This window comes from Chinchilla lanigera, unplaced genomic scaffold (genome assembly GCF_000276665.1).
Source record: "Chinchilla lanigera isolate Chin_1 unplaced genomic scaffold, ChiLan1.0 scaffold00046, whole genome shotgun sequence".
Taxonomy (NCBI): Eukaryota; Metazoa; Chordata; class Mammalia; order Rodentia; family Chinchillidae; genus Chinchilla; species Chinchilla lanigera.
Window position 1 is genome coordinate 18,584,158 of NW_004955447.1, and position 15,827 is coordinate 18,599,984.

General features: G+C 40.8%; 1 protein-coding gene across 3 annotated transcripts in view; it reads right to left on the minus strand.

The window, feature by feature from the left end:
• The window catches only part of Dcun1d4 (DCN1, defective in cullin neddylation 1, domain containing 4), a 78,234-nt gene that overhangs the window by 21,212 nt on the left and 41,195 nt on the right, over positions 1-15,827 (minus strand). For 2 of the 3 annotated variants that reach the window (XM_005392924.2, XM_013518545.1), the window contains exons 6-7: positions 7,987-8,057; positions 3,801-3,892 (exon numbers count right to left, since the gene is read on the minus strand). In XM_005392924.2, coding sequence (XP_005392981.1) covers positions 3,801-3,892; positions 7,987-8,057 — 163 coding nt within the window. The remainder of the gene's footprint in view (positions 1-3,800; positions 3,893-7,986; positions 8,058-15,827) is intronic. The other variant, XM_013518546.1, reaches the window with a different exon arrangement.

The following is a 15,827-nucleotide window of genomic DNA, read 5'->3' on the forward strand; positions in this document are numbered from 1 at the left end:
GATCTGAATTCTTTTATATCCCCAAACTTTTTTAAACCTAGCATTTTACCCAAATGTACTGCTATGGTTTGAATCACTGGTTCATGTGCTGAAATCCTAACACCCACGGTGACCAAGTTAAGCAGTGGGGCTTTTTGGAGGTGACAGGACTGAGCCCTTGTGAATGGGAATCATCTCGTTATAGAAGAGGCCCAAGGAAACTTATTTGTCCCTGATTGCTTTCTTGCCCCGCTGTAATTCCTGCTGAGTTGCTATGGCACCCAGCCAATATGGCGCTGGAGGTCATGTGGTATGGTGCAGAGTCACTATGGCGTCCAGTCAATATGGCGCTGCCCACTAGAGGCCATGGCTAAGCCCTACCCTTTTTCTGCTGAGTCAAATTACGACTTCCCACTTCCCTTTTTGTAATATCCTGTTCCCTTTTCCCATGCTCCCACCCAATCCTGGTCTGCCAAGTCAGGCGGTCCGCTTCCTAAACCCCGCCTCCAGCCTGGGGCTATTTAACCTTGGACCCCACAAAAGATCCTTAGAAGCTCCATGTTTTTTCTCTCTCTTTCTTTCTGGTGTTCTCCACGTCTACAATAAAGGCATTTTATTCTGTTTTACTTCTCTCTGCGCTGGAAAAACCTATCAGACCCCTCCACCTGGGAGGGCACAGCTCGAATGCACCATTATTTTATGAACCAAAAAGTAGGCCTTCCTTATTAAGACTTCCCAGCCTCCAGAACTGTGAGCACTAAAATTTTATTTATAAGCCCGTCTAATGCATTTTGTTATAGCAATCCAAATGGATTAAGACATATACTAGTATATATAAGTACAAGACATCCTATAAATATTCATTCCAGTTTCCTTCCAAAAGATCTTACTGGATAGCTTAACAAAATGAAAATGAACAAAAACAGGATACAATTTTAGAATGAAAGATATCTTAATCACTTTCCTTGTCACTGTGATACAACACCGGACACCCACAACTTAAAGGAGAGGTTTACTTTGGCTCATGGTTCAGTTCCCTTGTCAGCTGGCTCTAGGACAGAAATGGCATGAGAAAGATGCTTACACCACGGTGGCTGGGAAGCGGAGAGAGAAAGGAGAAACCAGCAAGGGAGACGCACCCTTCCAGGTCACTCCCCTGTGACGCCCCTCTTCTGACTAGACCCATCTTCTAACAGCAAGTCAGCTACAGCACCCCAGAACCCAGTCACCTTCCAAACACAGGAGGCTCTGCGACCATTTTAGATTTACACCATAAAATTTAAAAAAACTGGACCACTTTCCACTTCAGTGCATATAAATAACTACCCTAAGTTTTCCTGTGTACTTGATACACATACCTTACAAACACAGGAATTATTAGTCTTGAATTAGTATAAAGAATGGTGACATGATTACTTTTGGGTCTTGCTTCTAAGCTCTCACCCCTACCCCTCATAGACTTTGTCTTGTTCACAGGGTTTTTCCCCAGGGCCTAAAATACTGCACTTGGCCTCCTATTCTTGGGCCAATATGCTGAACAAATGACTCACCTGGGAAGGCTGAAAGGAGGTTCTTAAATCCTGAAGTTGTACTAGGTTTGAACTACAAAGAACTTTAAAGGTCACTGTGAATAATTATCTCCACCTTGCTGATAAGGAAACAAAGCGTTTCACATCACAAAAAGCAAGCAGATTCCTCCTCGCCTTCACAGTAGGTGGGGCCTATCACAGAGCCCTGAATTACAGAGACCGGGATGCCGGGCTGCAGCAGCGGGAGAACCAAGCTGCCACCACTTCCAGCACACAGCCTAACCGCGCTGCTCAACGAAGAGCCCCAAAGTGGCCGGGCCCCTCAGAACAAAGACAGACCTCTTCCAGGAAATGACTCCCTCATTCCCAGGGTATGAGGCCTTCAAAACAGATGGGCAAGGCCTGGTAAGACTCTTTTCTAAAGATAAATGTAAAAACGGATACCATACCCTTTTGAAACAAATGAAAACGGGCCTGCAAATGCTGACGGTGCGACCTCTGAAGCCCGGCGGTGAAGCCCTGATGCGGCCCTGCCGCCGTCCTCTGTCCTTCAGAAGAGCAGCCCTCAGAGGGCTGCGAGGAAAATAACGAGCAAGTCGGCAGGCTCCCAACTACGGGGCGCTGTTCTCCAAATACCATTACAGAGTGATTTCAGAGAACTTACAGTGAAAGTCGAGAGCATGCTGACAGGAAAGTGTATGTGGAAAAGGATGGTTTGGGCTTTACATAAAATTCATTTTCTGTCAGACACTACTGTTAGAGGGAAAATGTTAACTTAACCAGAAATCTTGGGCTTCCTTTCAGTCTTTGCCAGTTAGTTCCTCTAAGCCTCAGTTTCCCCACCTGTCAGGCTTCCAGGGTGAAGTCTGACTGTTCTTTCACAAGGCAGCCTTGAGGCTTAAACGGGAAGACAAAAAAAAAAAGGTTCCATAAATTACTAAAAACCACACTGAAAACAAAGCACGATGGATACCAACAAAGGGACAGGACATTAACAGCTGAGAAACTGCAGAATTATTTAATTTTTTTTTTGTTGTTTGTTTTTTTGGTTTTTTCTCTGGTACCGGGAACCGAACTCACCGAACTCACGACCTTGCGCTTGCCAGGCAGGTGCTTTGCTGCTGAGCTAAATCCCCAGCCCCCAGAAATATTTAAATAAAATCACAAAACCATTTCCAACTCAACTTTACTCCAGTAAAAATTAATGTCTACTATTCCTAGTTCAAAAGGTAAGATATTGCAAGCATTCTGGAACAAAGTTACTATGCTAAGAATTCACATTTCATCTTTAACACTACCTAAAATGTTCAGTGATCCATCCTAACTCTATCTTTCAAGGCATAGTAGAGCAGAACCATTTATTTACTTGAGTGACACTCTCTGCAAAAACATCCCTGTGTACCCAAACACTAAGGGAATACACAAAACCATTGATTTTTTCTTAACTCTAGGCCAAGCAGCACAAAATCTTTTATTATTTTTTAATCACTGGAGTAATAAAGTTCTAGTTTGCCCAAAACCAAAATCAGATGTATGAAACAGAAGACAGCAAATATTTCCACTCCTCAGTTAAACTTTACTCAACTTTTTCTAGCTATAAACCAATAATGCCTTTTGTTTTAGGGGGTCTTTTCAGGGGTACTGGGGGTTGAACCTTCATATTAAGGTACATTCCCAGTTCATTATTTTATGTTTTGTTTGAGACAGGGTCTCTCTAAATTGCTAAGTTTCTTAGGCTGGACTTGAACTTGTGATTCTCCTGCCTCAGCCTCTCAGAGTTCTGGGATTATAGGCATGAGCCACCACCCTCAGAAAGCCTTGCTTTTCAATAAGCTCTAAACTGCACTCTCCAATAGTACCATGAGGCATGTGTGACTAGTGAGCACCTGAAACACAGCTAATAATAATTGACTACGTGGGTCATAAACGTAAAATACACACCAGGTTTTGAAGATGTATTGTAAAAAAAAGTAAAATAGCTCACTGATTTTTTAAACTACAGACCATATGTTGGAATGGTAATATTCTGGATATTTTGGGCTAAATACAATATATTAAAACTAATTTTACTTGCTTCTATGTTACTGTAGCTATGAGAAAATTTTAAACTGTGTAGCTCACACATATGAAAAAAAGTTGGGCTACTTCTACTGGACAGAGCTGTCCTAGGGGAATATTAACATTCTTCATACATAAAGAAATAACATTTAACTTCGTTCCAAGCACTCCACCACTTCCTGAGCTCCCCGGGAAGAGGAAACCACCTGGGAAGGACGCAGGGTCAGGACTTACTGTAAAGAAGTCATTCCCGTTAACCATTCTTGCAGAGTAAAATAACCCATGTTTTGTGCATCCAATTTCCAAGCTAGGACAAGCATAACTACCTGTTTAAAAAAAAAAAAAAAGGAAAAGACAAATAGAATCTCAGCAATTAAATACACCAACATCTACAAATGTTTCTATTCTCAACAACAGTTTAGTCACTGAAATATGAAGAGAGTACCTTCAAAATTGAGCTCCAGTTTGGCAAATACCTAAAAAGTTTGAGAATGCACTCTGCTGAACTGGGTTTGGAAAAACATGCGTTTTCTGGCTACACAGTCACGGCATGAAAGTAATCTATCAAAATTAAAACCAGTTATTCACTCACCAATTCCACCTAGAGAAAGCTATCTCATAGCTACACTCACACACATATTGTGAAACTATACTGTATACCCATTATTTATTGTGGTATATTTTTTAGTGGCAAAAGGCTGAAAACAACCAAATGCCTATAAATAAGGGTCTGGTTAAATACTTCTTTGCTAAACATATTCCAAATAAAGGAATACTGGGACACTGTTAACATAAATGAGCTAAAGCTATCTGTTCAAATATGGAATAATCTCCAATCTTCCACTAAGTGAAATGGCAAGGTACAAAGGATTGTTAACAAACAAAATGGTGGATGTTGGGAGATGCGCCCTGGGAGACATCCACACATACACTAATGCTTGTGGACTGAGCCACATCCACTGCAAGGGAAACCTTACTGGAGACTGAAACTGAACCCAGGGCTTCCACACTAAGCTACACCCAGCACTGCATAAGTCACTAAGCTGCCCAGGCTGAGTCTGAACTGATGACCCTCTTGGCTCAGTCTTCCAAAGCACTGGGAACACATGTATACACCACTGCATTTGCTTGGGAAATCACTTTACAGTAGCCTTTTGTCCCGCTTAAAACTGTGCGGAGCCTGGAACGAGCCATGACGAGTGGCATGGCCCGACCGCTTCTCAGCAGGGACCAGCCCTTCGGCGCCAGCCCTTCGGCGCCATCCCTTCGGCGCCATCCCTTCGGCGCCAGCCCTGCTTTTAGTGAATCTCCCGAAACCACAGGTGCCAGGAGCTGTGACAGTTCAGGTTTACGACACTGCTTCATCAGTATTTCACACAGCTGCTTTGGGAAAGGATGGCAAAGAGAATCAAAGGTGTGAGGATAAAATTACATTCCAAGCGTACACAACACTCCAAGCCATCCGAAGTCCCGCATACAACAGGGGTAAGGCCGTCCATAACCGGCTGAGGAGGAGGAAGTTGTCCTCATCCACCTCTACGACCCGAGAAAAGCCGAGTATAACTAAGAGATACAAGTACGTCAGTCCTGAAAGAGACAGGCCCCTCTCAGCACCACCCGGGTGCTCTGCAGGCCACATGGAAGGCACAATCAAACCCTAGCCCGGGGTCCGTCACACACTGTCAGTGGACACTCCCCACCTGTTGTAACAGAAACAGGCACTGAGTAGAAATACACGTCTCTGTGACACCACTAACCACGGACCACAATACTCTTTGATGTGATCTCTTTACAGACAACTGAAGGCTTCTGCTCAATGACTGTAAGAACTACCCCAAACCATCTTCTGTGCGTCTAACCGGGTCAGATGATGGTGACAGAAAAAGGGATTAAGATGTTATAACAATTTAATGAAGCAAGAATCACTCAGAAAAGCATTTCTGGATGATTTAATGAGCTTCTGAAGGCCTGCCTGTACTTTAAAAACCCCAAGAGTATTCAGGAAATTTTGAAGGTCGGTTCTTTTATCTGTTGGCCAACAAACTAGTTTGTAAACTAAACGTTTGAAAACTAGAAGACTGATTAAAGCTTTCTCCTAATGCTGACTTTATGATTTTCTCACTTTGGAAATTATTATCCCTGAGAACCTATTAAATTTCTAGGACTTTTCAGCAAATAAACTGGCACACAATTTTTTTACATTAACTCTTTTTTTGAATTTAAACAAATTTAAATTATTAGGCTGATTACTTGGGCTGATTAGTAATGACTGGCGAACAGGTTAAAAACGGTCATAATAGGCAACTAAGAAGAATTTCTCCGAAAAAGAGATGACATGTTCTGTGAAGTATTCACACGAGTGGATTTTCCCCTCAGCCCTCAGGGTTACTGGAACACTGGCTCCTACACATCAGCTCACCCAGGTGAACTAATACCTCTTCTCACACAAATGATGCCGTGCTCATCTCTCTTCAGCCCTCTGCTAGAAAGATTTAAAATCCCACATAAAAATTTAAGCTTAAAAAAAAAAAGGGTAAGGGCCCAAGAATACACACAGGTAAGTGAAATATGGCTAAGTAGCCAAAGCAGCTAGTCATACCAGGAAACAATCTATACATGAAATAATTAACTAATAAGGAAGCTAAAAAATAACAGATTTTGCCTTTATCATGGTAAAGCAGACTTGAATTTTATCAGCTGCTTAAGTTTCATAAGCTATGAATATCAGGTGAGGTGAGAGTTTTAAATATTTCCAAAATGCAATTCAGACAAAAAAAGAGATGATATAAAATAATACAGTTGCTGGGTGTGGTGGCTCACACCTATAATCCCAGCACTCAGCAGGCTGAGGCAGGAGGGTCATTTGTTACAAGTTCAAGACCATCCTGGGCTACAAAGTGAGCTCAAGACCAGCCTAAACTGCATAGTGAGACCTTGCCTCAAAAAAACAGATAGATAGACAGATAAATAAATAAAATAATATAAATACAACTTCCATTGGTGACATCTTAGGATCAAGTTCAGCAGTGCATACTTAGAACAACATTGTGAATGTGGTCTTAAGTCTTCAGCACCATTTCACACTGTGTCTATGTCTACAGAACAGAGTCTGAAGGACTCTCAATTGGCACAAAAGGATGATAACAAAAGCTCTCTTTTTATTTAGTACTGCCAGTAGGGGTGACACACTTCGAAAAGCTGTGCCTACCATTCCTACATGGTCAGCAATCCCCTAAGACAGGTGTTCTGCCTCTGAGACTACATGTTCAGCTAAAGCCTCACACACCCACAGTTTAACTCTAGCAACCCAACCTTATCTGACTTTGGGCCTGGGCCCTGCCGCCTGCTCCTCTGAACACGTCTATTGCTGTCTTCTGGGTGGACTCCCTAGATCTACCATCAGACACAACTCACACTCTCACCTTCTGACAACACTGCTAGACAATCCTGCCAAGCCTACCCCAGACCCCAGCAGAAAACCTCCCTCTGGAAAGTCAGTGAAATGGTCCTTTCCTATGTCCACGGACTAGACAGTCCTTCTAGATCTGGCCCCATTTCCCCAAATTTTTACACTAAGGTAAATGATGAAGACACATGAACTGGGACCCATTAAAATGAAATGTACAAAACATGTAGTGAGTGAAAGACATCCCAACACACTTGTGGGGGCAAAGTAAGGACAGTGGTGGATGCCCTAAGTGCACAAATGCTAGGAGTAAAATGTTCCAAGGAATACTCATGAGGTCTCAATTCTCAGTTTTATTTGAAAGTGTAACATATCTGCAGGGACAGCAGGTGTCTCAGAAAGTCTAAATATAGTGCGTGTTCTCTTCCACGTGACAAATTTGAGGACCTAGGATACAGCTGCTAAATTGGAAGCTAATGTAAAATCACACTATATCATTTATGAGCCAGGGCACATATATGAGAATAATTTCTCATTCTGGTATGAGAGATTATGTGGGAACAGTACATGATGCTAAAAATTAGAAAAAAATAAGTAAATAACTCTAATATTTAACAACTACCTAGTGATTTTACACTAAAAAAATCACTTTTTGAGCTGTTTTAACTGTGAAAAATTTGTTATTATCTACTCAAAACCTTCATAAATGATTTTTCAAAGTCTAAGACTAATTCTACATTAAACTGAAACAACTATTAAGAGAGACAAAGACACACAGCACACATGGACTTGGCCCTGCAACTGACCTGTCACTGTAGTTGCATGTGATGATAGTTAACACCATTCTACTTATAAGAAAAAAATACACTTACAAATCAAACCAGAATTTGAACTTAATTCTTAGGTGGACTCATAAATACAAATATATTATTTCTTTATTAGTGCTTTATTTGTGACAGGACAAAAGATTTAAGAAAAATAACTGACTGACCCTACTCCGTAAGTCAGACTTACGTTCTCAGGTTCTACACCAATGTCTTCACAAAATTTCTCCATTCCTTCAGGACCTACAACATCTTCAGTACCTATAATGAGATATTATATAAATTAAATGTGACCGTGTATAGCATTACTACTGTAGTAGTTTATACTACCATCAAAGAAGATTTAATGGTCATAATTCCTTTGGGAAGAAAGAAATCAAACAGTAACTTAAAAATATTCTTGAATTTCAATTACACCTTTTTTGTTTTTGTTTTTGGTTTTTCTCCGGTACCAGGAACCAAACTCATGACCTTGCGCTTGCCAGGCAGGCGCTTTGCCGCTGAGCTAAATCCCCAGCCCCTTCAATTACATCTTTAAAGAATTCTACTGTGTACAATCATTTAAATGGAACACTGTTCCCATCATCCTCACCTAAGGATACGTGGGGAATCAAGGGATGAGGGAGGGAGGCAGGGAGACGGGTGAGAAGGTATTAGGATGTGCTGTGCACGTGCACCACCTCCACACAGGAAATGGAACGTTACATACTGCAGCCATGTACTAGTGGAAAAAAGCAGTTAAAATGCCAAAACAAACAAAACAAGACTTCAATTTCTGTTCTTTAAAGTAACTTTACAACTTCTGCACATGCCTGTAATCCCAGCACTTGAGAGGCTGAAGCAGGAGCATCATTGCGAATTTGAGACCAGCCTGGGCTACAAAGTGAGCTCAAGGCCAGTCTGGACTACGTAGTTAGTCTAGACAAAAACACAAAACAAACAAAAAAGACTTCTGCTCTTGAACACTGGCCCCCAGCACAAAGCCCGTGCAATCCACATGCGTGGAAAGAGAGCGGCCAAACTACTAAATCCTACCCAACTCTACTGGAAAGAGAGCGGCCAACTACTAAATCCTACCCAACTCTACTGCTGGATGCTGCACAACACAGGGCAGCAGAAGTGACCTGCCCGAGAGAAGAGTTCCGCTTCAGAGCTGCGGTATCACCCTGTCACAGAGACCACCGACGGGCTCAGGAGGGTGAGAGTGACCCGGGGACTTCCTGGGGTCACGGGGAGGACTGGCTCAGGCGAGGAGATCTGTATACTGTGGTGGGAGGCCAGACTTGGTGGGTACAACCTTTAAAAGGGGTGGGCTGAATGAGATGGCATTTAGTCCAGAGGCACGCCTGCACTGTTGCACAGCTGCCCACATGAAGCAGAAATCTGCGCTATGAATTATTATAGGTTAGCATCAGGGTGGCCTAAGCGTCCTCACTAAAATCATGGAGGTCTTTGCTCTGGCTAAGGCCAGTTCATGAGTGACTCTTAGGGTCTGTCAGTATTCGGTTGACATTTGACACCATTATCATTGCTGACTTCACTACTCTAGCCAAGGCGACATAGCTGTTTTGTCAACTGGTTTTCTCTGTATGCCAATATCTGGATTGTCTGGGGTTCATCAATAAAACTATGGCTCACTCCCAAGAGCCCACAAAACCCAGCAAAAAAACCAAAACATAGGAACATGAAAAGACAAGGAAGCAAAATGCATCCAAAACTTCCAACTCTCCCACACTGGTTCAGGCAGCATCAAGGGGGAGGAAATCATAGCCACACAGCGAAGTCTGAAAATATACCAATGGAGATAAAACATAAGGTGCCTTGTAAATCTAAAGAAGATATCACTGGGGGCTGGGGATTTAGCTCAGCGGCACAGCACCTGCCTGGCAAGCACAAGGTCGTGAGTTCTATTCCCAGTACTGGGGGGGAAAAAAAAAAAAAGGTATCACTAGTCAGATAATGACCCTAATGAAACAGTGAGTCTAGAAGACACTACAAAAAATCTAATGGCCCTAAGGAAAGAAATCCAAAACATGGATGCCTATCTTAGAAAAGAATGAGTCCTTAAAAATGTTCTACACAGAAATCTGAGATATTAAAATTATGACAAAGTATAGGCAGCAGAAGTGACCAATGTGAAGGTAGTGTCAGATGTAGCAGACAGGGCTGTCGTTAGTGATCAATAATGAGATTACCTTAAAAATAAAAGAACATAAAGAATGCATCCAGAGCTGCTAAATGACTCAAAGAAGACTAATGTAAGAATAACTGGAATTAATGAAAAATTAGAAGACAGCACAAAGGGCATAAAAGCCCTGTTTACAGAATAGCAGAGAACCTTCCAGACATGGAAAAAAGAATTCAACATATAGTTAAGTGACACATATAGAACCGCAAATAGCCAAGACTGGGGAAAAAAAAAATCACTCCATGCCACATAATAATTAAAATACCAGAAATCCAACACAAGAACAGAATGTTAAAGGCAGCTAGAGGAAGGCAATGAATCACATGTAAAGGAAAACCCATAAAAATTAAAAGAGACTTCTTAACACAGACCTTAAAAGCAAGAAGGGTTTGGAATGAAGTAGTTCAACCTCTAAAAGAAAACAACTTCCAACCCAAACTGTTATATCCTGCTCAGTGTTAAAGAGAACCTAAAGAAATTCACAACCACCACTGCCAACACTCCAAACGATTCTCAAGGATGTTCTTAGGAGACAATAAAGCTAACAATGACAAAAGGTCCAATACAATGAATGTATCAGGTAGGGTTAGCAATTAAGCAAAAGGGAAACAGAGCAAAACAGCACCTGGAAAATAATACAGTGACAGGATTAAGTCAATACCTATCAATTACAGCTCCCAAAATCCAGCAGTATGCTGTATATAGGAAACACATTTAATACCAAAAGAAATTCACAGTAAAAAAATCAAAAGATGGAAAACAGTATTCCATGAAATGGGAACCTGGAAATAAGATTAGCTATCCTATTTTCAGACAGCATGGACTTCAAAGCTGATCAAAAGAGGCAAAAAAGAACATTAGATATTGGTCAATGGAACCATTCAACAGCAAGACATAACAATTATAAACACATATTCACCAAACCACAGTGAAAACTACATTAAAAAAATACTAGTAATACTAGTAAGACATAAAAGACCAGATAAACATCAATACCATCAACGTTAAGTGCCCACTAACACAAATACACCAACTGAACAAAAAAACCCAACAAATGAATTGAACCAAACCTCTCAACAAACAGACTTCACAGGTATCTACAGAGTGTTCCACCCAACAACAGATAAACACTCTTTCCTGCAGCACACGGAACCTTCTCCAAGATAGAGCACATCCTAGCACACGCTAGGCCTATGTAACTGCAAGAACAATCCAAATCCAGAGCTCACACAAGGACGGAAATTACAAAGATCAGAACAGAAATCAATGAAATGGAGACTGAAACAACACCACCACAAAGAAGCAGTGAATCCAAGAGCGGGTCTGTTGGAAGAAAAAACCTTATAAAAAAAACAAGAAAGAAGACGTAAACCAATGTAATTAGAAAAAGGTGAAATCACAACAAACACTGCCAAAATCCAGAGAATTCTTAGCTATTACTTCACAAACATATGCCAAAAAAGTGGAGAACTCAGAAGAAATGGAGATTCCTAGATACATATAAATTAGCAATTACTCCTTTTAACCGAGAAGTAAAGATCTGAACAATCCAGTAATGGCAAAGAAACTGAAGCAGTAATAAAAACACTACTTAAGAAAAAAAGAGAAGTCCAGGACCTGATGCATTCACAGCCGAATTCTACAAGAACTTCAGGGAAGATCTACCACCAACACTCCTCAAACTCTAATGTAATCGAGAGGGAAGGAGTACTTCCAGAATCATTCTTGGAAGCTAACATTATCCTGATCCCTAAACCAAAGACCCAGTCAACAGAGAGAACTACAGGCCAGCCTCTCTACTAAGCACAGATGCAAAATCCTTAACAAGATACTGGCAAACAGAATGCAACAAATCATCAAAAAGATCACCCACCACAACCAAGTAGCCTTTCTTCCAGGGAAGCAAGAAAGCTTCAACATACACCAATCAATAAATGCAATTCATCACATAAACAGAAGCTAGGACAAAGAAAAAAAAAACCAATCATCTCAATAGATTAAAAAAAGTCTTTGATAAAATACAAAATCCATCCTGACAGATCCTGAAGAAAATAGGTATAGAAGGACCTAATCATAATCTGATAAAAGCCGTTTACAGTCAACTTCTGCCAGCATATTAAGTGGGAGAAAAATGGAAAACCTTCCCTCTAAAGTCAGGAACAAGAAAGATGCCTGTTATCACCTCTCATTCCTGGTTAACACAGTCTTCTAAACACAAGCCAGAGTAATCAAGCAACTAAAAGGAATACAAAGGATATGAAGCCGGCATGGTGGCTTATGCCTGTAATCCCAGCACTCGGAAGGCTGAGGCAGGAGGATTGCTGCAAGTTCGACGCCAGCCTCGGCTAACAAAGTCAGTTCAATCAAGACCAGCCTGAAATGCATAGTGAAATACTGTCTCAAAAGAAAAGACAAAAAAAAAAAGGATACCAATAGGAAAGGACAAAGATGAAGTATCACTATTTGCAGATGACATGACCTTTTACTTATAAGACCAAAAAAACTCCACCGAAAGAGTCCTAGAATAAGCAAATTCAGCAATGTAGCAGGATATGAAATAAACACAGAAATCAACAGCATTCATATACATTAATAATGAACTCACTGAAAAGTAAACTAGGAAAACAGTATCATTCATAATAGCATCAAAAAAATTAAATACTTTGGAGTTAACCTAATCAGGGATGTGAAAGACCTCTACAACGAAAATTACTTTACTCTGAAAAAGAAAATTGAGGACATCAGAAAATGGAAAGATAGCCCTTGTTCCTGGATATGCAGTATAAATATAAACAAAGTTGCTACATTTTCAAAACTGATAAATGAAAAAACAATCCTAAAAGTTCATATGGAGCAAGAGATTTAGAATAGCAAAAGTAATCCTGGGTAACAAAAGCAAAGCACATAGCATCACAATCCCAGACTTGAAGTTATACTGTGAAGTATGATACTTAAAACAGCATGGTACTGGCACAAAAACAGGCATGTACACCAGTGGAACAGAACAGAAGAAGCAGAAACAACCCCAAGCACATATAGTTATTTGATCTTTGATAAAGGAGCCAAAAGCATACACTGGAGGACAGACAGGTTCTCCTAATAAATGGTGCTTGGAAAACTGGATATTCACATGCAGAAGACTGCATCTAATCCATATAGCTCACCATACAATAAAATCAAAATGGATTAAAGATTTAAATTTTAAAACAGAAACAATCTGCTGGAAGATAAAATAGGTACAACTCTTGAAGATACAGGCTTAGGCAAGGTCTTTTAATAGAACCCCAAGGGCACAAGAGGTAATACTGAACATCAACAAATGGGATATCAAAGTAAAATGGTTCTGTACAGCAAAGAAACAACCAACGGAGTCAAAAGACAACCCACAGAATGGAAAAAATATTTTGCCAGCTATTCCTCAGACAGAAGAATATAAATCAAGAATATATAAAAAACTTAAAATTAAGACACCCCAATAACAAAAATGGGCAACAAATGAATAAACACCTCTGAGAATTACAAATGGCCAGTAAATACTATACAATGGGACCCTGGTTCATGAACACTTCTGTTTGCAAACAATTTGGTTTACAAACAGAAGCATTTGGCAAAATTTTCTTTTTGTTTGCAAACTCTGCATCAGGTGACAGATAAAAGTGCAGCCATCCTTCCCACATAAACATCAATGTGGCCATCCTTTCCAAAACTGCAGAACAAGTTAAATTTGCAAACAAAGATACCACTGTACATGTTCAGCGCATCTGGCCATCAGAGAAATGTAAATGAAAACTACTTTGAGATACCGTCTTATTCCAGAAACAATGGCTATCGTCAAAATCTAGTAATAACAAATGCTGGTATGGATGTGGGGAAAAAGGAACTCTCGTATGCTGCTGGTGGGAACGTAAACTAGAACACCCACTGTGGAAATCAGTGTGCAGAGTCCTCAAAAAACGAAGAACAGAAATTCCATCTGACCCAGGTACCCCACTTTTAGGTACCTTTTTTTTTTTTCCCTTCTGGTACCAGGAATCAAACTCAGGACCCTGTGCTTGCCAAGCAGGTGCTTGTGCCACTGAGCTACATCCCCGGCCCCATAGGTACCTTTCCAAACAGTTAAAATTATCGTATTACAGGGATACATGTATACCGTATTTTTAGTAGTACAATTTATAATAGCTACATCTTTAAAACAGCATACATATATGTCCATCAACAAGTGAACAGGTAAGTAAAATGCTGCACTTATACATAATGGAGTCATACTCTGCCATAAAGACAAACCTGAATTGGTAGGTAAATGGACACAACTTGGGAATACCTTAAGTGAAACAAGTCAGACATACAAGCTTAAATATCACATGGCTTCTCTTACAAGAAACTCGAAGTATATATACGCCAAATGGAGACCAAAACAGAAGCTAGATAAATAGAAGTGGGGAGAGGTTTGGATGGGTCCCCTAATCACCTATTCTTGTCCTTTCAAAAATATTTTTACATGCTCATTTTTTCATTTATACTGGTTTCTATGAGTTCACTGAAAAGTTTTGTTCCTAGTACATTTGCTTCTTCTATGCAAGAGAATCCTTTTTGTCAGCATCTTGTATTCTAGTAACTACTGTGAAGATAATACATCAAGATGTATTAACTTTTGTTACTCTCTTATTATTCTGCTACACACTTTCAAATACCACCTCACAAAATGGAGTCCATCAACTCTCCACACCAACGCTGCTTACCTTTCTGTAGTTTATCTCCACTGTGGGACCACCAGAAACAAAAACCGGGGCATCATCATCCTGTACTCCTCCTCCCTTTTCTCCACTTCCACAAGTAATCAAGTACCAACTGCACTCCAAGTATTACCTTCCCTGTGTTACTTAACGCAGCCTTCCCTGTACCGCACTGGTTCAGGTTTCATCACCACTCAGAACCCTGACCCACCCTACACACAGCCACAGACTGGTCCATCTTAAAGGCAATCCAATGCGAAACTCCTCAGGGCTCCCCACTACCTATACAGTTCAGTCTTTGGCGTATCAGATGGGGCTCTCCATGATCCAGCACTTCCCTTCTGCTTCCCCTTCTTCACACATTTCCACACGCACGCAGCTCAGAAATCTCAGAAATAAACAAAGCAACAGCTACTGCTAAATGAAATCAAGGCCCAGAAATACCCAGTGACCTTATTTTTTTCTCTGTACCACACAGAACTGACACCACACTGTGCTTTGTGCCTCAGCCAACTTCCCTGGATTAACCTTTTCAAGTCTTTAAGACTAGAACTAGCCAGATAGTCACCCCAATCCCAGACTCCCGAGGTCATATCAGGCAGTCTTTTTTTTTTTTTCCTTTTTTGGATACCAGGAATTAAACTCATGACCTCACACTTGCCAGGCAGGGGCTGTGGCACTGAGCTACATCCCTGGCCCACATCAGGCAGTCATGTGTGATCCCACACCAACACTGGGAGTGGCTGTCTCGCATTTTAGCACACTGCACTCAAAAGTGCCAGCTCGTGTCTCACCTTCACAGTTCCTTGAGAGAGCTTTATTACTCTTTCTGCAACCTCAGCACACCATCAGGCATTGCTAAGTAAAAATGCATGAAACTAAAATATAGAAATAATTTTACGATCATCCCTTAGCCCCTAGGTTCAAGTGTGACAGAATCTAACATCTTACCATGTCGCAGTTTCATTTAGTATATGTGCTGCTGAAGCGAGCACGTCGCAGTTTCATTTAAAGACCGTTTACCATTTACCTATAAAAGCCCCAAGTTTTGGGAAACAAAGGAAAGGCAGGAGGCATCACAATTCCTGACTTAAAATTATATTACAAAGC